General features: G+C 42.3%; 2 protein-coding genes across 23 annotated transcripts in view; one reads left to right on the plus strand and one right to left on the minus strand.

Annotated features, from left to right (window-relative positions):
• OSBPL6 (oxysterol binding protein like 6) overlaps positions 1-1,564 on the minus strand; it is a 216,441-nt gene extending 214,877 nt beyond the window's left edge. For 15 of the 22 annotated variants that reach the window (XM_070070614.2, XM_070070607.2, XM_070070613.2 and 12 more), the window contains exon 1: positions 924-1,078. The gene's annotated coding sequence lies outside the window, so the exon portion shown is untranslated. Of the gene's footprint in view, positions 1-923; positions 1,079-1,426 lie in introns of those variants that run through there. The other 7 variants (XM_070070615.2, XM_070070605.2, XM_070070611.2 and 4 more) reach the window with 4 other exon arrangements.
• On the plus strand, positions 416-3,750 carry LOC127491524 (uncharacterized). The gene is made up of 3 exons (XM_070069876.1): positions 416-1,959; positions 3,296-3,383; positions 3,682-3,750. The coding sequence occupies exons 1-3, from the start codon at positions 416-418 to the stop codon at positions 3,712-3,714; spliced, it is 1,665 nt and encodes a 554-aa protein (XP_069925977.1). The 3' UTR covers positions 3,715-3,750.
• Positions 3,751-27,290: the final 23,540 nt, after the last annotated feature.

Here is a 27,290-nt window from a genome sequence, read left to right on the forward strand (position 1 = left end):
CTTTCCCCAGCTTTAGGTCTCCAGTCTAAGCAACCATTTGGGTCTATCACAGAATTACCACATCATCAGTATCTGGTCCTAACTTTCAAGACCAGCTTAGAAGGTGTCTGGAAAATGTGTCTATACACTGCACAGGCTTTTAAAAAAAAAAAAAAATCTGCTGCTGTCATTAGTTCTCCCTGTGGCTTCCTCCCCAGGTCTCCTATCCCTTCTCCCCCAGCATCCCCGGCGACACGATCTGCGGGCAGCTCCGGCTCTACGGAGGGGAAGCACGTCTCCACTGCATTGCAACCCCTGTTCCGATCTGCACCGTGGAAGGCGGACTCGGCCCGGCCGGGTGTGGACCGAGGCTGCGGGCAGCGCCGCAGGAGCGCCCACCAGGGCAGTCCGCAGTGCACGCGCACAATAAACCCCAATGCACAACTTCCCCGGCCGCTCCTCCCGGCCGCCCGGATTCCCTGAAAGGTGCGGCGTAGGCGTTCGCGCGCGCGGGCGCTGGCGCTCCCACCGCGAGGGTTCGGCTCTCCGCCGACAATTACATCAGTCCTCGTCCCTGCCCCAGCTCCACTCCCCAGCAAGCCCGGGGGGTGGGGGAAACGGGGCGCTGGGCGGCGCGGCGGATGCGGGTGCCAGTGCCAGGGTGGCCGGGATCCCCCGGCAGCGAGCTGAGGGCGGGCGGCGAGCGGAGACCGGGACGCAAACGCCCCTTTCCCGAACGCGGGGACCGGCTGACACTGCCTGGCCGGGGGCTTTCCGCCGAGAGAGCCAGCAGGGGCTGCGATACCTCGGGGGCCAAGGCCGCGGCCGCCCCACTGCACGTCCCTGGAGGGTCCTCGGCCCTCCGGACGCGGACAATGCCCGAGCCGCGGTGCGGGCACGGTTGTGTCCACCCCCAGAACCCGCTCTGCGCCCAGGACACCTACCGGGAGGGCGAGCAGTAGCGCCGCGGCTCCTGCGGCGGGCGGCGGGCGGCGGGAGACGGCGCGGGCTTGCCGCGGAACCGAGCGGAGGCACCGGCGCCGCTGCTCCGAGCCGCGGTCTCCGGCACCGACAGCGGCGGCGGCGCTGCGCCTCCAGTGGTCCGCGCGCCGCAGCCCCTCCTCTCCCACGGGCGGGGCGCGCTGGCGGGGCGGCGCTCCGGGCTCCCCGCCCCCGGCTCGCGCTCGCCCGCCGGGCCAGACAGCTCGGCGGGTGGCGAGTGCTCCCGGGGACACCGGTCAGCCGAGCGCCTCTCTCGGGTCGAGGGGCGAGCGGGGCTCTGGGTGCACAGCTCCCTCGCTGTGCAAGGTTCCCCCCACCCTCCACCTCCTCCCTGGGCTATCCCCAGGCCCGGACTCCGGAGAGCCCCCTCGTGTCTGGGGATCACCAGGCGTGGGGACCTGACTTGGCAGCTGCAGGCCTGAGCCGTAGAGGCGCCCCCGCCTACCGGGTCCTGCGGAGGCGGGCTCCGAAGGAGTGGCCGCGGGTGACGCCGGCGCTCGGTCCCGGGGAGAGCGGATTCCGAAGGCAGCGGCAGCCTGGCGGCCTGCCCTGGCGCTGCCTAGCCCTTGTCCCCGGGCGCCCTTCTGAGGCCGTGATTTGCTCAGCACTCACGACTTGCGTGTGCCTGCCCCCGGTCCCTGGCCGCCACCTGCAGCGAGAACTTCCCGGGCTCACAGACAGACACACTCGGCTTCTGGGAAAGAAGGAAGGGTTGCTTCGATCCCCGGGCAAAGCTGAGCCCCGCCAGCCTCAGCTCGCGACCGCCTGCCCGCGCCTGCAACCCTTGCGCACGTCAACCGGCCGTGGCCTGTGTGCCGAGAGCAGATTAACACGAAGGCATATTTGCTGGGAGGGCCGGGGGCAGTTGAAATATTTGCACGCACGTTTCTTCCGTAAGCAGGTGCCTGAGGAAATGCCAGCATTTCAAGACCCTCTTCAGGGTGGGAAATCCAGAGAATATGGAACTAGTGCAGAAAGGTGCCTGGGGTGCCTGGTGGGCTCTGGGGGTCTGGATGGGTTGAGGGAGGGGAGAAGTGTCTTCAATAAAGGGCGCCCACCGCGGCAGCTGAGATGGCATTCCCTTGTTCTTCGTGCTGATAAAATCCTTATTTGCTGTGAAATGGGGCCAATTATGTGCACTCTTTCCCATATGCAGTTTCTTCGTCTTATATTAAGTAATAGATGTTACATGCTGTGCCACGTGGCGATTTCACCCCAATTCCTTCCCTGTGAAGACAAGCTCTTAACTACGAGGGGTGGGGTGAGGGGAACTACCAAAGCCTACCTCTCATGTTTGAAGAATGCTTGCATGCTTTTCGCTGTATTCCACAGTATCTGTGTTTTATTCTTTTTAAAAATAGGTTGTAAATGTTGTGGAGGGGAAGGACCATCGCTGTCTCATTGATTAATAGCTACATGAGTTGTAATGGCACGACACCTGTGCGTCTGGGGAAATGGATGGGTTAAAGAGAGTTGGCTGCTCGGGGCTCAATCCAGGCAGTTTCTCCACTCTGTGCCTCACAATGTTTTGAAAACGCAGACTGGCGTAGATGTGTAAGAATGAATAACAGGCTTTGCACTGCTTTATTGAACTATGGCAGGGTTATTGCTCAGAAAAGTGCCGGAGAGCAAAGTATTGATGGAGTGTGTATTCTTGCTGAGGGTTTAATTCACAAGTCATGTGTTGGCTAAAAGAATCTCTGCTCCCCTGATCCATCTTTTCTATCTGTCTCAGAGAAATACTTGTTCATGGACTTCTCCAGCCAAGAGAGATGATGATGTTCTTAAAATGCAAGGCACTATTAATGTTAGAATCCCATCCCATGCAAATGACCTGAGCCTTACAGAAAATCAGTCTCTACCGACAACTCACACAATTCACACCTGATTTTCATTGTGATTCTTTAAGTGGGTATTTTCTTAGGAAGGATGAGGTGCTACTGTTTCATTGCAAGATGCAATCCCAAGGCATCAAGAGTGAGAAAAAAGTGAAATGAGATGGGGAAGGGTGATATTTACCAGCCTAGCATATGCTTCACCAATGCAAAAGATAACAATCAGTGGAGAGGCCATGTAAAGCACCTGTGAACGGGTTCTACAGAAAACTGTGTCCACGAATAGTTCATCAAAGGGAAGAGCAAAGAGAAAGCTTGCCTGCAAGCTATCTCCCATTGGTCAAAATTTATCTCAGTGGTAGGTAGTTCTCCCAGCTTCCAGGTTGAGTCACCTGACAAATTCCAGGCTCTGCAGCCCAGGCACCTTGGTTATGCTGCAAACTGCATTTCCTCCAACCCACTTTCCTCTGTGCTTACAGATCTGTGTTTGTTCATATGAACAAAACTTGGGAGGCGAAAGTGAAGCAGCAGCCATTCCATTCTGAAAGTCATCATTGGTTAGAAGTGGTGAGTGACAAATGCCATTTCCACCCAGTAAGACAGTTGCAAGAGGGTTCCTATCTGTTCACATGGTTCCCTCTTCTATGTTGTCCTCTGCTGAAGAACTGTGATCTCAGGCCAGCTAAACATTCTTCAGAGACTCACAGAGGCCGTGGTCACAAAGTGCCACCACCTGTGCAGAGTGCTTCTCTTCTGTGTGGTCCTTACTGCAGCTGGCTCTGCTTTGCCTCCAGATTTCCCTGCCAGCCAGGCTCCTTTGCCTGATCAAGTCTGGTCCCTGATCATTTAACTGCTTGTTTTTCAGACACTTCTCCACTTCCACCTCCAACAGCCATGAAGACCTATGCCTATAATAAATGCCTTATTCAACCCACTCACGGTAGTTTGGCTTCCTCGATAAAACCTTGTCTTCTAGAGTTCAAGCTTCTGATTGATCTGTTGCAGGAGGCTTGCATGGGGGTGCTCACCTGGGAGCAGTTGAGGCAGGAGTAATAGCTCAGAGACCTGGAGAAATGTGAAGCTAAGGGACCCTGAGGCAGTACTTGAGCTATGTCTTCCACAACCAGCAAAATACTCAACGTTTCGCTTTGTTTTTGTTCATTGAGTAGGTTAAGCTTAGGAAATATTTCTATTATTACTAAACTAACCTACTTTGGTGAATCACTCTGATTATCATCAAGATGAACAATAGCTTAATTTACCTTTGTTGAGACTTTGTTTTGGTTCTTTGAATGGAAAACAAGAAATCAATCCTCAGTTGGAAAATTCTGACCAGTACCTTCCCCAAGCTACAGAGCATTAAAGATGAACACGCCCGCTGTAATTTACCCTTTATAGTTGTTTTCATTAAGATGAATTATTTTAAAAATACTGAATTAACACAGTGAGAAAAGTCAGGAGCCATACCTTTGAACCAATGAGTTCACGCAGGACCAATGGTACAATATTCCTTAGTGCTTCTAAAGATAAGGGGTCTTGATATCCCTCACCTGCAGCCTGTTTGTCAGATTTGGTGTGAAGTTTGAAAGTGTGCATATATTTCTTTCCCAGTTGATATAATGCTTCTTAAAAAATCACATACATGAGTATTGCTGACACTTTCTTTATATGAATAGTGCCATCAAGAACTGGGTAAGCATCAGCAAACTCAGAAAGTGTAACCTCCAGGTCCTAAGCTCCATTGAGCCCTGTATGCTTCATCCCACGTTCTCATGATCTGCCCAGATGATCCAGCCCCGAGGAAACCTCAGTATACACTTCAGAGTGAACCTTTCACTCAGAGTGCTTATCAGAGTGCCTAAAAGAATAGCTGGGATTTTGTTGAGTTTATTGGAATAAGTTAACCTATTATGGAGTTAGCAGGAGTTAGGTGCTGGTTTCATTCATTTAATTTAGTAATACTTTGAGTGCCTGCTATGGGTTAGGTATTGTTCTGGGTTCTTTGATTGTTATGAGCAAACAAAATGAAGACTTCACCCTCCTGGAACTTATATTCTAGTAGGGGAGGCAGATAATAAACCATAAACCTAATAGATGGGTAAATTACACAGTCTATTAGGAACTCATAAATGAGCTAAATCAACCAACCAAAATTCTCAACACAGTATGTTCTATTCTCCCATCTTGACAACTACATCTGTGCAATGACCTGGATAGAATTCAAAATTTTCAAATTCCTTGTACTTCTGATCAGATGGCATAGCAGCTGAAGAGGATAGAGCCCTGGCTCCAGCTTCGTCCTAAGCCTCTTTACCCACTCCCGGCTGTGACCTAGCCAGAGATTCATACTGATTCCTGGAGAAAATCCAGCCCCCACATCTAAGCTCTGTCTTCAAACTCTCTACCTCCTCCTTCACACCAGTCTCATGTATCCAGTGATCCACATATTCAATCAATCTCTACCAAAATCCCAGTGGTGTTCTTTATATTAATAGAAAAAATAATCTTTAAACTCAGATGGAACCACAAAAACTCTAAATAGCCAAAGTAATCTTTAGCATGAACAATATGAAGGTACCCTATTGGCTGATTTTAAAATAGAGTACAAAGCTATAGTAATCAGGCAGTACACTACAGTGTAAAAACAGAGGTGCCTACCAACAAAACAGATAACCCAGGAGTAAATTTACACATCTAGGGGGCAAGAATCCAGGAATACACAATGGCAAGACAATAGTCTCTTCAATTAATGGTGCTGGGAAAACTAGGAATCCACATGCTTAGGAAACTGGACCATTATCTCACACAATATACAAAATTCAAATCATAATGGATTAAAGATTTAAATGTAAGACTATAAGAAACCATAACATTATTAAATGAAAATAGGCAAAACTTCTTAACACAGGTCTGAGCAATAATTTTTTGCTATGATACCAAAAGACAGCAAAAATAAAAATTTGCAAGTGGAATTTCAACATGTTAAAAATCGTTTGTATAGCAAAGGAAACAATCAACAAAGTGAAAACGAAATCTATGGACTGGGAGAAAATATTTGCAAATCAGATATTCTGATCAGGTGTTAACAACCAAAATATTCAAGGAACTCACACAACAATACCGAACACAAAACAAAATAGCCTAACTGAAAAATGGGCAAAAGACCCGAGTAGACATTTCTTGAAAGAAGACTTACAAATGGCCAACAAATATATGAAAAGTGTTCAACTTCACTAATGATGGAAGAAGAACAAATCTGAACCACAACAAATTATCACCTCATACATGTTAGAGTGGTTATTATACAAAAAAGACAAAAAGTATAACAAAGTGTTGCAAAAGATGTGGATAAAAGAGAACTGTTATACATTGTTGCTGGGAATGTCAGCTGGTACAGCCATCATAGAAAACAGGATAGGGATTCCTCAAAAAAGTAAAAATAGAAATACTTTATGATCCAGAAATCTCATTCCTTAGTATGCACCCAAAGGGAGTAAAATCAAAATCATAAAGATATAACTGTATTCATAAGTTCATTTCAGGATATTCACAAGATATAAAAAACAGGTTAATGAATAAAAATGACAGGTTAATGAATAAAGACAATGTGATGTGTGTGTGTACACACACACACGTGTGTGTGTATATATTATATATATAATGTGATAAGGTGAACAAGAGAGAAATTTGCTTACACATAAATAATGGAAGATTATTTATCCCTTAAAAAGTACAAACTCTTGCCATTTGTGACAACATGGATGAATCTGACAAACATTAATCTATATGAAATAAGTCAAACACATAGATACACAGAGTAGAATGGTGGTTACCAGGGGAAGATGTTGGTCAAGAGGTAGAGAGTTCCAGTTTTGCAATAAATTGTGGTGCTCTAATGTACAACAAAGTAAAGCTAGTTAACAATATTATATACTTGAGATTTGTAAACAGTGTACATCTACAGTGTTGGAAGAAAGGAAGGAAGGGAGGGAGGGAGGGAGAGAGGGAGGGAGGAAGAAGAAAAGTAAATAGTAACCACATGAGGTAATAGATATGTTGATCAGCTGCTTGATTATGGTGATTATCTTACAATTCACAGACTTTTTTCAAATCACCAAGTTGTATGCTTTAATTACATACAATTTTTATCTGTCAAGTATACCTCAATAAAGCTGTAGAAAAAAAAAAAACTTGAACTTCAAAGATAAAAAGAAACATTAAGAAAGATAAAATAATTTATCCCTCCAATAAATAAAGCTGGCTTCAGACATCTCCACAGTAATATTCAATGCTGAAAAGTCTTCAAAGTAAAAAAAGTCTGATCTAAGATGTCGTTTAATTTTTACTCAGTTGTAAAGACACAAAGTGATGGTTTGAGCATGCACATTGTTCTCCTGAGTCCTACTTTATAATTCTCCCCGATGACAAGAGAGAGACCAACCACAAAGTTTAACCTAAGAAACCACTACAGAGGACTAGGAAGAGGCAGTGAGTATATTTATCTAAGAGTAAAATAATATGGGGTAACAAACCAAAAGGTAAATCTCACACGCTTGACAAAGTACAAATTAAAAATTGACTAGAGTTGCAAAAAGAAAGGGGACAGAAAGTAAATGGCACTTTAAGAATGCTGATTTCCTTGTCTTTAATACCTGGGAGCCAATTGTCAAGTGTACATAAAACTGCATGGTAGGGAAGAAGTAGAGTGAAAAAGAAAATACTAAATTCATCAGTACTTCTGATAAGAAAACAGAAATGTCAGAAAAATAGAAGATAGGAACATTGTATAAAGTTGTAATTGCAAAGACAATAACCAGAACAATACAAGCTTTGCTAGTTAACCAAGGAAATACACAAAGAAGAAAAATCAAAGAAAACTGCCTCCTAGTGACATTTTTTCAAAAAATGAAATGATTACAAAGATAATATGAAAAAAATGAGACCAGAGATATCTGTCAAATTTATTAATATAAATGGACTAAACTCACTATTAAAAAAGGAATATATTTAGGCTGCAACGCAAGGCAAAACAAAATTATGAAGTATTATAATGTGGTGACTTTAAGAGATACGTCTGAAACAAAGTAATTCTCTCAGATTGAAGCTAAAAGAGTAGGCCAAAGTAACTCAGGCAAATGAAACCAAAGAAAGCAATGATCATGATTTCACTACCAGACCTGGCTGGATTCAGGCCAAAAACTATTAAATGAAAACAGAAGGGATTTTTATAATGTTCAAGGGTACCATTCGTGAGGAAAACATGAATAATTTATATCTATGTATCAAATACAATGGCATTAGCATTCATAAACCAAGAATAGCTGTTGATGCAATAACAAACAGAAATGCATGAGTGGTGGAGACCAATCACTGGAGGCAATAACAGATTAAGAAGACAAAAAATAAGCAAAATGACAACGTATCTCAATAATATCATGAATACAATTATTAAAATAGAGAGTACGTCTACCAACGCCCATGGGAAATTTGTAAAATGTAACCATTTATTAAGTGATACTGACAAAAGCAATACATTCCAGGAAGGAAGTGGGTTGAGAACTCTGGTCACAATGAGGATAGAGTAGAAATTAAAAACAGGAACAGATTACACAAAGCCTCTGCCACTATACCCTGTAAATGTGAAAATTAGGAGGTGTCTTCACTCTTGGGTGATACATGAACTTCAAACTAAAATTGTAGACCACACAGGAAATAACAATGATGGAAAACTAGGTTGGAACCAAAGAGATGCCGAAAGCATAGCCAAGAGTAACATCATAGCCACAGAAGACTTCCATTAATACAAAGAAAGAATAAAAACATATGCCTTCATAAATTACAAGATAAACAAGAAAAGAATTAATAGCAATAAATAATAAATTAATACTTTATAAAATATAACATAAAACTAGGAAAACATAAATCAAATGCCAGTTAATAAAACAATAACATAATATAAACTGTTAGGTGACTTTAACAATTCACAAATATTGAGAACACAAATTCACTGAGAAATAAAAAGGGAAAATTGGTCACTTATACAGAAGAAATCAAAAAGAATCACAAAAGGCCCTGTGTACCCCTGTCCTAGATAACCTTATCTGTCTGTGAAAATAAAGTTGAAAACAGGGTGAAGTTACATTCTCTGTTTTAACAATATGGACTATATCTCATTCATGATATTTGGCAATTATAATTTTCCAAAATGAACTCCAGGAGAGACAGAAAATCCAAATGGACCAATTCCATAGAAGAAATAAGGTCGTGAACATCAAATCCCTGTCCCCTTGTCTTGACAAAATGCATTGAACCCAGAAGTTTCACAGTAATTTCACAGGGAAATAGACAACTCCAGTGCTACTTAAAGTATCCCGGAGTGTACAAAAAGAAAGAAACTGTCTACATTACTTTAATAAAACCCAATAGCTGTAGTACAAAGCTCACACAAAGCAATCTCGCTTATGACCACAAGTGAAAAATTTTGCCAGCAGAATTCAGTAGCACAGTAAAATTATAATACAAAGGCACTTCAAAAGTTCATGGAGGGCCGGCGCCGCGGCTCACTAGGCTAATCCTCCGCCTAGCGGCGCCGGCACACCGGGTTCTAGTCCCGGTCGGGGCGCCGGATTCTGTCCCGGTTGCCCCTCTTCCACGCCAGCCCTCTGCTGTGGCCAGGGAGTGCAGTGGAGGATGGCCCAGGTGCTTGGGCCCTGCACCCCATGGGAGACCAGGAAAAGCACCTGGCTCCTGGCTCCTGCCATCGAATCAGCGTGGTGCGCCGGCCGCAGCGCGCCGGCCGCGGCGGCCATTGGAGGGTGAACCAACGGCAAAGGAAGACCTTTCTCTCTGTCTCTCTCTCTCTCACTGTCCACTCTGCCTGTCAAAAAAAAAAAAAAAAAAAAAAAAAAGTTCATGGAGGGACCAGTGCTGTGGCGCAGCAGGTTAACGCCCTGGCCTGAAGCGCCGGCATCCCATATGGCTGCCAGTTCGAGACCTGGCTGCTCCACTTCCGATCCAGCTCTCTGCTGTGGCCTGGGAAAGCAGTGGAGGATGGCCAAGTCCTTGGGCCCCTGCACTCGTGTTGGAGACCCGGAAGAAGCTCCTGGCTCCTGGCTTCGGATCGGCGCAGCTCTGGCCGCGCTGCGGCCAATTGGGGAGTGAACCTGCCAATGGAAGACCTCTCTCTCTTTCTCTGCCTCTCCTCTCTCTGTGTAACTCTGACTTTCAAATAAGTAAATAAATCTTTTTTTTAAAAAAACTTCATGGAAATCAAATTAAAAGATGTTTATTTTGGTGCAAACATTCTTTTGGAGATGGATGCATAGGTTTTTCATAATAAGTATGTTCCATGAACTTTTTGAAGATCCTCTTCACATGCATGGATTTCAAAACAATTTTGCACCAAAATAAACTTATCTTTTAATTCCATTTTTCTGTAAACTTTTTTGAGTATTTTCGTATCACTGTCCCTAAACCAGAGTGTTAAAGGAATGGACTTAACACAGCACAGGTCACTTGGGCACCCACCTTCCTTAGGAATGAGGTAAATCCCACCCAAACAGCAGGGAGTGGATTGTCCAAAAGAAAAATTTAAGAGCTGTTCAAAGGGAAAAGGAGAAATGGATGCTGGATGGACAGCAAATAAAGCTCCATTTAGCCAACGAAGGATTAGAGATTTTAATTCGTAACATTCAGAGCTGCTGCTAATCTCTCAGAAAATGTGACAATAACAAAGAGTGTAATGGTGGCTAGGTAAAGGTGTTTGAAGAGATGCCAGCAAGGGTAGTAAAAAAGCAGAGTTTTTCCCCCTCTAATAATATTTAAGATGAAGAAATGGTGTCTCATATTCTGCTAAATCGTGATGGGCTGTGTTACCTGCCCCATCTTGCTGCCTTCTCTCCCCTGTTTATCTTTTCCTTTGGCACATACAATTGTCCAGATGAGCTGCTCAAGGAGAGAACATTAATCCAACTAGGCATGTGTGTGGTAAAGCACAAGTGACACACCCCGTGACATAAAGAACGCTGACTATCTCTATGCTGGAATCTGAGGGTGAGGCAACTCTTCTCTGTGTCTCCGTCATGTGGTTTATTGTGTATTACTGGACCCCAAAGTGCCTTTTTCATTAACAGAGTACTCATATGTTTCAATTACTCTCATTCTCCTTGGATAGTTTAAAATAACATTTTTTGAAAAAATAAATAAACCTAACCAAACAAGCTCTTGTTTATTTATCTCAGATGATTTTCATAATAGTGATAATTATGTGGCATTGGCTGTGTTTTTATAACTTTCAAATATAAAAATTTCACAACTGCCTTTAGGAGGATACTTTGGAGCATCAGTTCTTACAAGTTACTTTGGGTGTCTGAGAGTTTCTTCCTCAAAATCGAATGTTCTTCACTAGATTAAAAGTCAATACCTGCTTAAGTTAGAAAGAAAACAGAACTTAGGATCCACAACCAACTTGACTAAATTGTAGTAACACAGCAGTGCAGAGATGACAGGTATCATTTGTGTGTGGGAAGATCGTGGTAGAATATTTGGATTTTACTCTGATGCTTGTCTCCAGAAAGTCTGACAGGATTTGGGATGCAAATCTGAAAAATTTTTGAAGATAAAAGTGTTAAAAGAAGTCTTGCATTTGTAGTTATAATTAAGGAAAATAAAATACACCTACTAAGCTTATGAAAATATGAAATGTTACTATTGTTTGAATTTTAATTCTTCAAACTTTAAATTACAAATATAACATTTATAGAAAACATGCATTTTTTAAAAAAATATTTATTTATTTATTTATTTGAAAGCCAGAGTTACACAGAGAGAGGAGAGACAGAGAGACAGAGACAGAGAGGTCTTCCACCTGCTGGTTCACTCCCCAGATGGCCGCAACAGCTGGAGCTGCACTGATCTGAAGCCAGGAGCCAGGAGCTTCTTCGAGGTCTCCTACATGGGTGCAGGGGCCCAAGGACTTGGGCCATCTACCACTGCTTTCCCAGGCCACAGCAGAAAGCCAAATTGGAAGAGGAGCAGCCAGGACTAGAACCGGTGGCCATATGGCATGACAGTGCTTCAGGCCAGGGCTTTAATCCGCTGCACTATAGCACTGGCCCTGAAAACATGCATTTGTATTATACTCGTATAGTTATATTTTTGCTAGTGCATATGCCAATTAGATAAATTGAGAAGATGTAATACTATTTCAAAATCATATGAAAAATTTTAAATGCCATGACAAATAATAACAGGATTCAGATTCAAGTTAAACAAAATCTTATTTTAAAAATGATCTAAAATTCTATTTTCTCTCACTCAGCCCTCTCAAAAGCTGCAACCCAAAGCACAGATGATAAAAAATATATTTGGTTGAAACTAAAATAAGAATATAATACCTTAAAATAATTATTTTTGAATAGTTGATGCAAACACTTTACAATGTCCAAAAGGTAAAAAAGGATATAGAGTGAAAAAGTTCTCTCTCCTTTCTGCCACTAGACATCCAGCTATCTTTGTCCCTGGATGAAAAAATGTTACCTGTGCCTTTTATCTTCCCAGAGATGTTCAATATGCAAATAAGTTAACATACAGGTACAAATTTTATAAACAGTACTTCCACTGTACACACAGTCTATGCTGCAATTTTTAATTGAGTAACACCTCCAGGAGAGTATTCCCTAGTGATGTCCATTGAAATACTGTATTCCTTTTTAGTGCTTGAATAGTATTTCATTGAATGGCTGCATCATCATTTAATTAATCAGCTCTAGCTTTAGGGTTCCAATAGGCGGTGTGTATGAACACAGAAAAAGATTTACTTTAAGGAATTGGCCATGCAGTTATGGAGGCTAGCCAGTCCCAAAGTTGCAGGGGGCTCAGGCAAAGATGGCGATGTGGGGGAAGACCCAGTGTTACAGTTCAAGTCTGAAGGCTATCTTCTGGCAGCGGTCTTTCTTGTTTGGGGGAGGTCAGTCTTCACTCTGTCCAAATCTTCAAACCACTGGGTGAGGCCTGCATATGGTAAGTAGGATAATCTGCTTTACCAAGATTCTCCTGACTTAAGTGTAAAATCTCATCCAGAAACACCCTCACAGAAATATCCAGAATAATGTTTGGCCAAATATCTGGGCACTGTGGCCACACCAAGTTGACACATGGAATTAATCATCATAGTTCTCTAGCAATGGCAACTTTGTTTACAATTTTGGGCTAATATATCATGAATTCTAATACATACTTCATTTCTTTTTTAAAAATATTTATTTGGAAGGCAGAGTTACAGAGAAAGAAGGAGAAACAGAGAGAGGGAGAGAAAGAGGAGAGATATCTTTTTTAATATTTATTTTATTTATTTGAAAGACAAGCTACAGAGAGATGTAGAGACAGAGAGAAAGAGAGATCTATCCTCTGGTTTACTCATCAAATGGCTGCAATGGCCTGAGCTGAGCCAATTTGAAGCCAGGAGCCAGGAACTTCTTCCGGGTCTCCAACATGGGTACAGTGGCCCAAGGACTTGGGTCATTCTCTGCTGCTTTCCCAGGCCATTAGCAGGCAGCTGGATTGGAAGTGGAGCAGCCAGGACTTGAACCGGTGCCCATATGGGATGCTGGCACTGCAAGCCAGGACTTTAGCCTACTGCATCACAGTGCCAGTCCCAACAGAGAGATATCTTTCATCTGCTGGTTCACTCCCCAAATGGCTACAGTCCAGGGCTAGACCAGGCTGAAGCCAGAAGCCAGGAGCTTCTTCTGAGTCTCCCACGTCGGTGCAGGGGCCCAAGCTTTTGGGCCATCCCCTCTGCTTTCCCAGGTGCATTAGCTGGATTGGATATGGAGTAGCCTGGATTTGAACCAGTGCCATATGGGATGCCAATGCCGCAGGCAGTATCTTTACCCACTTTCCCACAATGCCAGCCCCCATATTTTATTTCACAAACATGAAGTGTAACAACAGAATAAATTCCCAAAAGTAAAAGTGCTAAAAGCACGTGGGGAGTATACTTTTAAAATTTTGATGTGTTGCCAAATTGTCTTCCCAAATGCTACCAGTTTATACTTACAAAGGATGAGGATGTGTGTTTCCTTAATCCTTAACAACACAGTGTGTTGAGAATCTATTTTTACCTCTGCTATTTGTATAGGTCTAATATGAATCAGGCAACTAACCATAAGGCATTTTATATATCTCAGCAAGAATAATGCTTCCTTTTTCATAGGCAGATGCAGGTATATAATTAGTGTTTTGTAATAATGATGTAACAGAATGTAGAATGCAATTTACTTTAGTATTATCTTTAATGCTAAGAGGTTATGAATGAGCCTTAATCCTTTATTTATCACTGAAGTCTGATAGAGGCATGTCAGTCTTTCAGTTACACTTTGCTGTGGTCTGAATGTTTGTGTCCCCTCCACCCCAAATTCCTATGCTGAAATCCTAATATCTCATGTGATGTCTGGTGATGTCATGGGATATCTGAGACATAGTTAGGTCATGGGGTAGAGCACTCAAGATTGGGACTAAGGTCCTGGTGGAAGAGGCCTGAGAGAGACTGCTTGCCCCTTCCACCATGTGAGCACACAGCGGGAAGGCAGTGTCTGGGACCCAGAAAGCCAGACTTCTGATTGCCTTCCTCTTGGACTTGGCTCCCAGGACTGTGAGAAATCAATGTCTTCTTTGTATTAGCTACCTAGCATCTTAGTATTTTGTTTTAGTAGTCCAAATGAACCAAGACGTACTTTATGGGGTACTCTGTATATTTGAGGAATATTTTTTAATTTGGAGATTTAGTCAGGTTCTCAGGAAACATGCTGTTTTAATATCAAAGAGGAAAGATTAAAGTCAAAAGGAAAGATAGGTTTGATAGGTATTTGGAGAACAAATTCAATAGAGACTTACAAGATAAAGATATCATAACTGCCCATTGAGAGGTGAATGGATATGAAAATATGGCATATACAAAAATTGTCTATCATTTAGCCTTTAAAAGGAATGAAATTCTGTCATATGTGACGACATGGATGAACCTGTAGGACATTATGGATGTGAAATAAGGCAGGCACAGAAGGACAAATACTACAAGATTTCATGTGTATGAGGGATCTAAAATAGTCAGATCAAAGCAGCAGAGAGTGAAATGGTGTTCACCAGGGTCTGGGGGAGGGGGAAGGAGGCATTTGCTCTTCATCAGATATGAAGTTCTCGTCATGCAAGATGAGCAGGTCCTACAGACCCGCTGTACATCGTGCCTGGAGTAAACAGGCCCGTACTGTGCTCTGAACATACTGAAAGAGAATGGGTCTCATCTTCAATGTTCTTACAGTGAGAGAAAATAAAGTAAAATGAAAATAGTGAATGACGAGTTCTGGGGGTGAAGGAGGAGGAGTTAAGAATAGTGCCTTCCATCCTCTTATCTTCTGGCTTTGAGATTCAGGGGGGGTTTGATCTCTGGAGGAGGCATTCTGCAGAAAGATGAAGTTGTGGACAGATTTCAGAGAGCTCATGTTGCCCTGTCTTTGCTTGCTCTGTTGTATAGTACAGAGGCTCAGCACACAGGAGGCCCCAGAAGCACACTTCTGGTGCTTTCTGGCATACTGGCCCTCTAGGTTTCCCTTCCCCCACTGTTAGGGCTTAGGGGCTTCTCTCTTCAGAGCTGCGTGACTCTCAATGGCAGCGGAAAATAAGAAATGTCTAGGCTCCCTTCCTTCCATTCCTTCCTTGCTCACCTTTCTCCCTATTGTTTTCCTTCCTTTTTGTCCTTTCTTTTTCTTAAATTCCACACACTCACTAGTGGTCTTCATAACCCAGGTCATGTGTTAGGTTCTCACAGAGATGAATAAAATGCAAAAGTCATAGTCCTCTGAGGGACTGATAGTTCCAAAATGAAAAAAATGCAAATCAATCATTTCTCAACAGCTTTCATTTTCATGACTTGCTTTGTTGTAGCTACTGCTGAAATATTTTATTTCAGTAGCACAAGATCATGAAATACAGAGGTATACATGACAAATATAATGAGCATATTTTCAACAAAAAGTGATCAAAGCTTACTCTATCACTAATCAACTCTTCTATTACATATTATTTCAGCCATTTCAACCCTGTTTCATCAGAGTTATGATCTGTGACTAACGTGGTATCTTAAATAAAGAATACGACTGTTAGGAAATAATCATTAACTCAATGATTTATAATGTATTTATAATTAAATAATAAATAAATATCAATTATTTTATAGATAGTCTCTCATGCTAAAGTAGCCATTTTTCCTTCATCTGAATTATATTGTTATGCTGTCCTACAGTCAAATATATTGCTTATCTAAAATCTCATGCTAATTTGGCCCAATATTTAGAGAAAGTACAATTCTTAAGAAAAAACTGCAATCCAAATGATCTGGAGCAGAATGAGCACAATCATGCAACTCAACTTATTCTCTTGTTCCATCATGCACATGTCCTGAGGTTCTTTGGTATACCTCTTCTTTCATGTATTAATTTAAATGAATCACCATGATCACTTCATGACTTTGAAAATCTAGGGTTTTGGAGCCAGTGCTGTGGCTTAGCAGGTAAATGCCGCCTGCAGTGCGGGCTTCCCATATGGGCGCTGGTTTGAGTCCTGGCTTCTCCACTTCTGATCCAGTTCTCTACTATGGCCTGGAATGGCCCAACTCCTTGGGCCCCTGTACCTGTGTGGGAGACCTGGAAGAAGCTCCTGGCTCCTGGCTTCAGAGCAGTGCAGCTCCGGCCATTACAGCCAAGTGGAGGGTGAACCAGGGGATGGAAGACCTCTCTCTCTCTAACTCTCCTTCTCCCCCTGTGTAACTCTGTCTTTCAAATAAATAAATAATTAATTTAAAAAAACAGACAATCTAGGGTCTCAGCAGCAGGCATTAAATAAACTTCTGTATTTCACAGGAAGAAATTTAAAGATGTATATTTCTGATCCAAAAAAAAGTTAACTTTAAATTATTTTAAAAATTATATCATTGGTGAATAATATAGTAGAAATTTCCTGGTCATAAAATTAAATTTGGTTTCATTCTTTCTATAGGAAGTAAAATATATTAATGGATAATATTTGAATATAACTTTAAAATGGCAACAGCAATAGATCAATCTCCATTTCATTTAGTAATAGGCTATATATTTTCATTTCTTACTATGGAGTTCTAAAATCATGATACTCAGAAAACATACCATCTTATTTTTTAGTTATAAAAAGCTCTTCATCAGAAAATACACTCTTCCATTCACAGATGGTAGGTAATACTTGGCCTTTTCAGGGAAGCTAGAATTAAAAACTACATGAAGAAGAGTATAAACATATGCATTTCTTCCTTTTTTTTTTTTTTTTTTTTTGACAGGCAGAGTTAGACAGTGAGAGAGAGAAGAGAGACAGAGAGAAAGGTCTTCCTTCCGTTGGTTCACCCCCCAAAATGGCTGCTATGGCCGGCATGATGCGCTGATCCAAAGCCAGGAGCCAGGTGCTTCCTCCTGGTCTCCCATGCGGGTGCAGGGCCCAAGCACTTGGGCCATCCTCCACTGCACTCCCGGGCCACAGCAGAGAGCTGGACTGGAAGAGGAGCAACTGGGACAGAATCCGTCGCCCCAACTGGGACTAGAACCCGGGGTGCCGGCACTGCAGGAAGAGGATTAGCCTAGTGAGAGCTGTGGAGCTGGTCAACATATGCATTTCGAAGTGCTACAGGTGAGTACACAATTTCTAGTTTTTTTTTTTTTTTTTTTGACAGACTTATAGACAGTGAGAAAGAGAGACAGAGAGAAAGGTCTTCCTTCCATTGGTTCACTTCCCAAATGGCCACCACAGCCAGCACTGCCCCGATCCGAAGCCAGGAGCCAGGTGCTTCTTCCTGGTCTCCCATGCAGATGCAGGGGCCCAAGCACTTGAGCCATCCTCCACTGCCTTCCTGAGCCACAGCAGAGAGCTGGCCTGGAAGAGGAGCAATCGGAACTAGAACCCGGCGCCCATATGGGATGCCGGCGCTGCAGGTGGACGATTAACCAAGTGAGCCATGGCGCCGACCCCCACAATTTCTAGTTTAAAAAAAATCTCTTTAAATAGAGTGCACTTCCTACCAAATACTAGGCCTCGTCTTCAGACCATGGGGCTGAATGAAGATGGGCAATTTGGAGCGAATGAAATCATTTGTCATAGTAGTCTGCCTCTCCTTCACTTGTCTTGTAGAAAAGAAGAGAAATAGAAGACTGTGAGGAAATGAAGAATTCTAACTCTAGCTACCAAGATTTCAAAAATGTGGAAGACACACCTACCATAAAGGCTTCTCCATGTACTAGGCACGCATTGTGTTGACTGCCCAGTTCAGAGCGATTCTCCAAATGACCGTATTTATCTTACTCATCCCATCCCTCTTTCAGGGCAAAGTCCATTTTCTCCTTGCTCTGAATGGGAAGTAACATCCTTTGCAGATCTAAGCCCCACTCCCTCATCCATTATGACTGATCCAAGGAGTGCATGTATGATACAATCTTGCCCCAAATTTTCCAATTTGGGGCTAGGAGGAAGCGCTTCCTTTTTCTGTTTGGTTGCTGAGCTATGAGTTTGCATTTTCTAGATGCCATGGTTCCAGTATTATGTGGATATCAGATCAAAAAATCACAAAACTGAAAATTACAGAGAATAAAATTCAAGATATGGAGAGAACAAGAGAAAAGAAATTTAAATTATCACCATAGACCCAACAAGATAGCTACTGTAAAACATGTAAAATAGCAATTGTTGAGAAATGGAACCCTTGGGTTCATTTGATGAGAATGTGGAATTGAAAATAGAATTAGCATATGACCAGCAATTCCACTCCTTGGATCAGTCATAATGGATGAGGGAGTGGGGCCTAGATCTGTAAAGGATGTTACTTCTCATTCAGAGCAAGGAGAAAATAATCCAGTTATAAAAACACAAATGCCGGCCGGCACCGCGGCTCACTAGGCTAATCCTCCGCCTAGCGGCGCCGGCACACCGGGTTCTAGTCCCGGTCGGGGCGCCGGATTCTGTCCCGGTTGCCCCTCTTCCAGGCCAGCCCTCTGCTGTGGCCAGGGAGTGCAGTGGAGGATGGCCCAGGTGCTTGGGCCCTGCACCCCATGGGAGACCAGGAAAAGCACCTGGCTCCTGGCTCCTGCCATCGGATCAGCGCGGTGTGCCGGCCGCAGCGCGCCGGCCGCGGCGGCCATTGGAGGGTGAACCAACGGCAAAGGAAGACCTTTCTCTCTGTCTCTCTCTCTCACTGTCCACTCTGCCTGTCAAAAAATAAATAAATAAATAAATAAATAAAATAAAATAAAAAAATAAAAACAAATGCCTTATGATTCCACTTATGTCCACTAATTGTCAGATTCATACAATGATAGTTGCCAGGGGTTGGAGGGAATTGGAAATCGAGAATTGTTTAATGGATATAGTTTCATTTTGTGGGGTGAAAAGTTGTAGAGATAGATGGCACAACAATATGTATATTTTTAACACTATTAACTATGTGCTTGAAATCAGTTAAGGTGGTGAATTTTATAATAGCATAATTTACCACAACTAAACATTTTGAACAATTAAATTCATAATTCCATTATAAGAAAATCTAAGGGAAACAATCTATTAAACGTAAGCTTGATGTGAAAGTCAACAACATAACAGAAAATGTTTACATATACAAAGAATGTGCTAATGTTGGTTAGGGGAAGAGGTGGGAAGAAAGATCATTCACCTGCTGTTTCACTCCTCAAATGGCTTGCAACAGCCAAGTCTGGACCAGGCTGAAGTGAGGAGCCAGAAACTCCACTCAATGTCTCCCACGTGGATGTAGGGACCCAAGTACTTGGGCCACTATCTGCTGCCTTTCCAGGCACCTTAACAGGAGCTTGTTCAGAAGCAGAGCAGCTGGAACTTCAACTGACACCCTGAAATGGAATGCTGGTGTCGCAAGCCATGCTTAACCTGCTGTACCACAATGCTGGTCCCAACCTTTCTTCTTCTTTTTCTTTCTTTAACACACAATTTTTCTGTAATGAATATTATTGATTGACATAATAAGGAAATCAAATAAGAAATTTTTAATTAAGAAAAATGAATACTGTGGAGGTTTTTGATTCTATCATTCACCAATAATTGTGAAAAATTATAAAAATGTTGGCAAAAGTATGTAAACAGATATTCTTATACCCTGCAATAGGAGTATAACTGAGTACAACCTTTCTGAAAGGCTATTTAGTCACTTATACAGCATCAATGTGTGATATCCATCTATATCTGAATGAATCTCTTTTAAAAAGTGACTTTTCATGAGATAACAGGGTAAGAGCACTGTCACTGTACACATAATACATGTTCACACAGAAAGACTGGCATTCAAGTGAGGACTCGAAAGGGATTAGAGGGGTTTGGCATTGTGGTTTAGCAGGTTAAGCCTCCACCCGCAATGCCAACATCCCAAATGGACATGGGTTCAAATTCTGGCCATTTGGGGAGTGAACCAGTAGGAAGCAAGATCTCTGTCTCTCCTGGTCTCTCTGTAACTCTGTCTTTCAAATAAATTTAAAAAATAAACTTTAAAAAATGGATTAGAAAAAGAAGCAATGATTATGGAATTAGGGTGGAAATTATAAAAATAGAATGCAGTAATTATTGAAATAGGGTAGAAAATAAAATAATTTTGTATTTGGATAACTTCATAATCTCCCTATGTCACTTTTTATTAGTAGAGGGCATGAAAGTTACATCAAAATCTAACTTTCCATTAACAGAAACATTGGGAAACTCTGTCAAAGAACTTTCTCCAAAGAGTTTCTATCTATTCCCATGAATGAATAGAAGTGTCATTGATACTTTCTTTAGACTAATCGGAACAATAGAAGTGTAAATAATTAACAGAGGCGGCTCAATAGGCTAATCCTCCACCTGTAGCGCTGGCACCCCGGGTTCTAGTCCCGGTCGGGGTGCCAGATTCTGCCTGGTTGCCCCTCTTCCAGGCCAGCTCTCTGCTATGGCCAGGGAGTGCAGTGGGGGATGGCCCAAGTCCTTGGGTCCTGCACCCGCATGGGAGACCAGGAGAAGCACCTGGCTCCTGCCATTGGATCAGCACTGTGCACCGGCAGCAGCACGCCAGCCGCGGCGGCCATTGGAGGGTGAACCAACGGCAAAAGGAAGACCTTTCTCTCTGTCTCTCTCTCACTGTCCACTCTGCCTGTCAAAAAAAAAAAAAAAAAAATTAACAGAGAAGAAAATACCATGATGGTCTTTATTTAGCTCCTTAGAATTGTCCTAAAATATAAAATATAAATATCCTAAAATATAAAAAACAATCTGATACCGTGATTACATATCTTTTGAGATCTCACAAGAGAGATTCAAATCCCAGTTCTTAAATAGAGCTATGGATCTAACATTTAAAATAAAAGATCCAGGGTGTGTGTTTGGTGGGAATGCTTGTTTGAGTTTCACTTCCTCTGCAGAGGATGATGGTTCAAGTGCTTCAGTCCCTGCCAAGTTCTAGGCTCTGGCTTTGGCCTGGTCCAGCCCTGGATTTTGTGGGCATTTGGGAAAGTGAACAAGCAGATAGGGTCTCTCTCGTGTTCTCTCTCTGTCTCTCCCTCCCTCTCTACCTCTCTCTCCCTCCCCACTCCCTCTCTCTCTCTCAGCTTTTCAAGTAGATGAAAATAAACTTTTTTCAAACTAATTCATATTTTAAACTATAAAAAAAACTATTACAGTGGTTTTAGAGTTTCTGATTTGATGAAATTTATATCCTGATGATCAAAAACATATAGGGTACTCCATACTATAGTTAGGTCATTTTCTATTACTTTGACATCTTGTCAAAAAACAAAGGGACATTTGCAGACTGATAAATAATGGATAGAGAGCCAACTTTCAAGATACAAAATAGATAACTAGAAAAATAGAAACCAACAAATTAAATGTTTGTTTGGACAAGACTGTGAATCATTAAGTTGCAAAATTTATACATTTTATCTCAGTCAAAAAATGGAAATAGGGTGCTTGCCTTGAAATACTGAGAGCATATTAATATATCTAAGTATAAATAGAAACAGATAGCAAATACTATTTATATAACTTGAAAAGGTTTAACCAATTTATAATGACATACAGGACTGCCTAATTAGGCAGAAATTTGACTCTCACATCCCTAAATATAGATTATCTCTTAACCAAAACCTGGATTTGTTTAGCCCCACAGTCTGCTAAAAATAGATGTTAACAAATAAAATAGACCTCATTTATGTCAGTAGAAATTAAACTTCACTCTGTTTCTGCAAAAGCTTATTTAATCTGGTAATGCCTGGGGCGAAAGATTTATAGTAATTTTTCAAATAGAAATGGTTCTACATACTAGCTCTTCCCAAGTTATTTCCCCCAGGTCTTATTATGGGAGAACTTCAATAGACGTATGAATGAGAAGATGAGTGCCTTCATGGATGATTCAGTAGGACTCCAAAAACATCCGTCTCACTAACGGCAACAGATTCATTATCTTCCACCCATCGTTCCCTGGGAGCATTCTGAGTGGAGTAAAAACTCAAAAACCAGTTTTTTCTTACTGCAAACTCTTTAAGGAGAATGACACTTGATATAGACTGAGTGTTTGCATTTCTCACAAAATTCATTATGTTGGAATCCCAACCCCAATGTGACAGTATTAAGAAGCAGGGCCTTTGGGAGGTAATTAGGCCATGAGGGTGAGTTTTAAGAATGGGATCAGTGTCTTTATAAGAAGAGGCAGGAGAGCTTCCTCTCTTTGTTGTTTACCTTGTGAAGACACAAGGAGAGAATGACCATCTGCATACCAGGATTTGGGCCCTCACTAAACACCAGATCTGCCTGCATGCTCATCTTGGACTTCCTAGTCTCCAGAGCAGTGAGAAATAAGTATCTGTTTAAGTTTCCCAGTCTATTATATTTTGTTAAAGCTGCTAGAACTAAGGAAAGTCCTAACATCTCAATGAGAATGAGTTCCCTTTAGAAAGAAAGTGTCATGCAATATGAAAACATGAGACATATGGGTCCCCTAGGAGGCAGGGCTCAAAATAGAGAGAATACAGTAAGTGGGGGTGGAGGTAAAGATGAGCGTCCTATATCTTGATCTTCCTTCCACTTAGGCTCTTTCTGTCCCATTCTTAGTCTCTGTATCTCCCCATTTCATGCAAGTTGGTTACAAAGAAAAGTGGGACGGAGTGGGTGTTTTGTGCAGCAGTTAAGATGCACCTTGGGATGTCTACATCTCACAGCCACATGCCTGGGTTCGAGTTCCAGCTCTGTTTCCAACTCCAGTTTCCTACTGATCTGCACCCTGGGAAGCAGTAGGTGATGGCTCAAAAGTCCATGCCACCTATAAGGGTGACCTGGATTCAATTTCAAATTCCTGGCTTCACTCTGACCCACCTCGCTATTCAGGCATTTAGAGAAGTGAACCAAATGGTTGGAAGATTGTTCTCTGTCTCTTCCTCTCTCAATCTCTCTCTCCCTTTCAAACAAAATAGAAAATCTTAGTGAAAAAGAAACAAAGTGGGAGCCAGTGCTGTCATACAGTGGGTTAAAGCCACGGCTTGCAGCACTGGCATCACACGTGGGTTCAAGTCCTGGCTGCTCCACTTCAGATCCAGCTCCCTGCTAATGCACCTGAGAAAGCACTGGAGGATGGCCCAAGTCCTTAGGTTCCTGTACCCACATGGGAGATCCAGAAGAAACTTCTGACTCCTCTCTTCAGACTGGGCCAGCCTTGGTCATTGTGGTCATTTGAGGAGTAAACCAGCAGATGGAAAATTCTTCTCTCTGTCTCTCCTCTCTCTGCAACTCTGCCTTTCAAATAAATAAATAAATGTTTTTAAAAGCAAGCAAGACAGTGGAAGACAGAAATCACTCTGAGAGATGGCCCAGGCTGGCTTCCTGGAGGTGTAGACTCTGAGTCTGAGATTAGCAGGCAGAAGTTCATTAAGAGTATTCCGGGGATGATCCCCTATGATGGAAGAAAAGGAAAAGGGAATAACTACAGCGGGAGTATTAGAGCCATGAAAGTTTCTCAAAGATAGCTCCAGTCCTCTGAAACATGAAGACAGAACAACCCTTTAACGATGCCTTGAATTGCAGGAAGAGGACTGGCCCTGAATACCTCCACACTGAGCAGTAATTGCATGCAGACCGCTCTGGAAGGGAGATGTGATCTTAAGTAAGGAAACTTCGACTGAGGCAGTCCCTGAGAGGGGACTGACAGTTGACGGCTGTCTTTCCACAGGGCTCCTAGTAGCTGGAGTCCTGCAAGGGGACCTGTGCAATGTATCTTAGTGACCACAATAGAGTCAGTTAGCACCTACTGCGCAGCACTTGATGTATATAGTGACTTAGCCATTAAACATTTGTTTAATAGAAGAATTTTTTTTTAGTCTTTCAAATTGTCTCCTTTTCCCCAACAGAAAAATAAATGTGGCATTACTAAAGATTTTAGACACATACAATCATCTTTGAATTAACTTTCATCATGTAGAAGACTGGTGAAAAATCTTATTTTAATGGAGATAGGGTGCTTGCCTTGAAATACTGAGAGCATATTAAATATATCTAAGTATAAATATAAACAGCAAATATTTATATAACTTGAAAAGGTTTAACCAATTTATAATGACATATAGGACTGCCTAATTAGCAGAAATTTGACTCTCATATCCCTAAATATAGATTATCTCTTAACCAAAACCTGGATTTGGCACCATGATTATTTCTTAACCAAAACCTGGAAAATGGTATCATGTGACAAATATATGTGACAGTCTGCTGTAACTTAATGTGCATCTGGTTTTTCATTTTTGCTAAACACATTTTTTTCATTTTGAAGCAATATCAAACATATAGAAGACTTGCAAGACAAATACAAAGAACTTTTAAAAGTATTTCTTGATTTCTTGGGAGAGATTCCAAGATGGCAGATTAGAGAACAATGTACTGTGCTAGGCTAAATAGTGTAAAAAAAAAAAAAAAAAGTATAGGACGTACACTCTCAGAAAAGTGTAGGAAGTACACTCTCGGGAGAATTAGAGAGAAAGCCACACTGGAAATTCTACAAAAGTAACAGGAATGCCATGGACCTGTGTGGCAGGTGTGGATGTGCAGCATGAACACGGACACAACACATGACCGCAGCAGCCGAGAGCCAGAGTGGGTGGGAGCTTGGAGATGGAAGTGAGACTGCAGCAACCCGTGGTGATATAGCTGGAGGGAGAGCATGGCATAAGTACAGACTGGAGCCCTAGAGGCTAGCAGTTACTACTGGGAGTAAAAGGGACATGTTTATCTCACCCCAAACTACCCCCAGCAGCATCTGCTGCCTGGCTGAGAAAGGGCGGGCACCATTTTGGGTTTGGGTGGCAGCTGTGGAAACCTTTGTGCCTGTGCACAGCAATGGGCTGAGATAGGACGCCATCTTCTTGGCACTATACTGGCAACAGTATTGGGGGAGAGAGCAACATTCGGCCAGAGGCTCTTGTGTACACTGTGATCCAGAGATTCTAGCAGAGGGAAAAAATCCACAGTCCCCACTGACTTTGAGCTTGGCTTGGAGGACTGACAGGTGGCTTGGCACCCACGTAGGACTGTGAGGTGCCCCCAGCCTCTCAACATACCACAGGCTCCAGGGCTCAAGCCACCTAGGTGGAGCTGGCTCAAGGAACATCTGCTACTCTGTGACTGGACAGGCTGGCAGAACAGGGTGAAACCTCTGTACCCAGCAACTGTGGGAGCCTTGTGTACTGAGACCATGGGGACTTGGTGGCTACATGAGAAGGTGCAATGTATAGCTGGGTCTCTGGGCAGTCACTGGATATGGCTCCACATGCTTAGAGCTCCTTTGTTGCCTGGGATGAGTCACTGCAGCAGGAACAGTGCCTGCATTGCTGACTGCACAAGTCATTTGTGCTTTTCATACAGTGGTGGAGCTGAGTGTTGAATGCTCAGCTTGGAGGAGAGGAAGTGAGAAGGTGACCACACCAATAGAGGTGACATTCCTTCTCTCCTGTTAACAATAGGAGCTCTGCCACGCCTAACCTGTGTGTTACCCTGGATACATGCCCCACCCTAGAGCACTGACCAGAGCTCCCAGGCCACACCTACCACACACCTCTTGGTATTCACTGAAAGTGTGGACATTCCACTAAGCCACAGAGGTATAGTTCAAAGATAAAAGCCATCAGAAGGAAAAAAAACAACAAGTAATTCCACAAATGCCTAGAAATAAATGCAGAAATTCAAGAAACAAGAATAAGGAAGACACCATGACCCAACATTTCAATACTAGAATGTGAAACTGGAGGCATCACAATGCCTGATTGCAAGACATACTACAGAGCAGTTATCATCAAAATAGTCTGGTATGGTCATAAAAATAGACATGTAGACCAATGGAACAGAATAGAAGTTCCAGATATCAATCCATGCATCTACCACCAATTTAACTTTGACAAAGGAGCTAAAATCACTTCCTGGAGCAAGGACAGTCTCTTGAACAAATGGTGCTAGGAAAAACTGGATTTCCAAGTACAGAAGTATGAAACTAGGCCCCTAACTTACACTTTACACAAAAATCCACTCAGAATGGATCAAAGACATAAATCTATGACCTGATACCATCAAATTACTAGAGAACTTGGGGAAAGACATTGGCATAGGAAAAGACTTCTTGAAAAAGATCGCAGAAGCACAGGCAATCAAAGCCAAAATTGACAAGTAGGATTACATCAAACTCAGCAAAGTGAAGAAGCAACCAACAGAATGGGAGAAAATATTTACAAATTATGCAACTGATAAAAATTTAACATCCAGAATCTATAAAGAACTCAAGAAATTCAATAACAAAACAAACAATCCAGTTAAGAAAGGGCAAGGTACTTGAACAGGCATTTTTCAAGAGAGGAAATTCAAATGGTCAACCAACACTTGAAGAAATGCTCAGGATCACAAGTTATCAGGGAAATGAAAATGAAAATGACAATGAGGTTTCACCTCACTCCAGTTACAATGGCTCTCCTACAGAAATCAACAAATGACAAATGCTGGCAGGATGTGGGGGAAAAGTACCCTAATCCACTATTGGTGGGAATGAAACCTGGTGCAGTCACTATGGAAGACAGTATGGAAATACCTCAGAGATCCAAATATAGACCTACCATACGATTCAGCCATCCCATTCCTTGGAATTTATCCAAACCAATAGAAATCTGCATATGAAAGAGTTATCTGTACCCCCATGTTCATTGCAGCACAATTCACAATAGCTAAGATAAGGAATCAACCCAGATGTCCATCAACTGTTGACTGAATAAAGAAATTATTGTATATATACACTATGGAGTACTACTCAGCTGTAAAAAAATAAAATGAAAACTTGTCTTTTGCAACAAAATGGACACAACTGGAAACCAATATGCATAGTGAAATAAA

This window comes from Oryctolagus cuniculus, chromosome 3 (assembly GCF_051225735.1).
Source record: "Oryctolagus cuniculus isolate XC-2025 breed Fujian yellow rabbit chromosome 3, ASM5122573v1, whole genome shotgun sequence".
In the NCBI taxonomy this organism is placed as follows: domain Eukaryota; kingdom Metazoa; phylum Chordata; class Mammalia; order Lagomorpha; family Leporidae; genus Oryctolagus; species Oryctolagus cuniculus.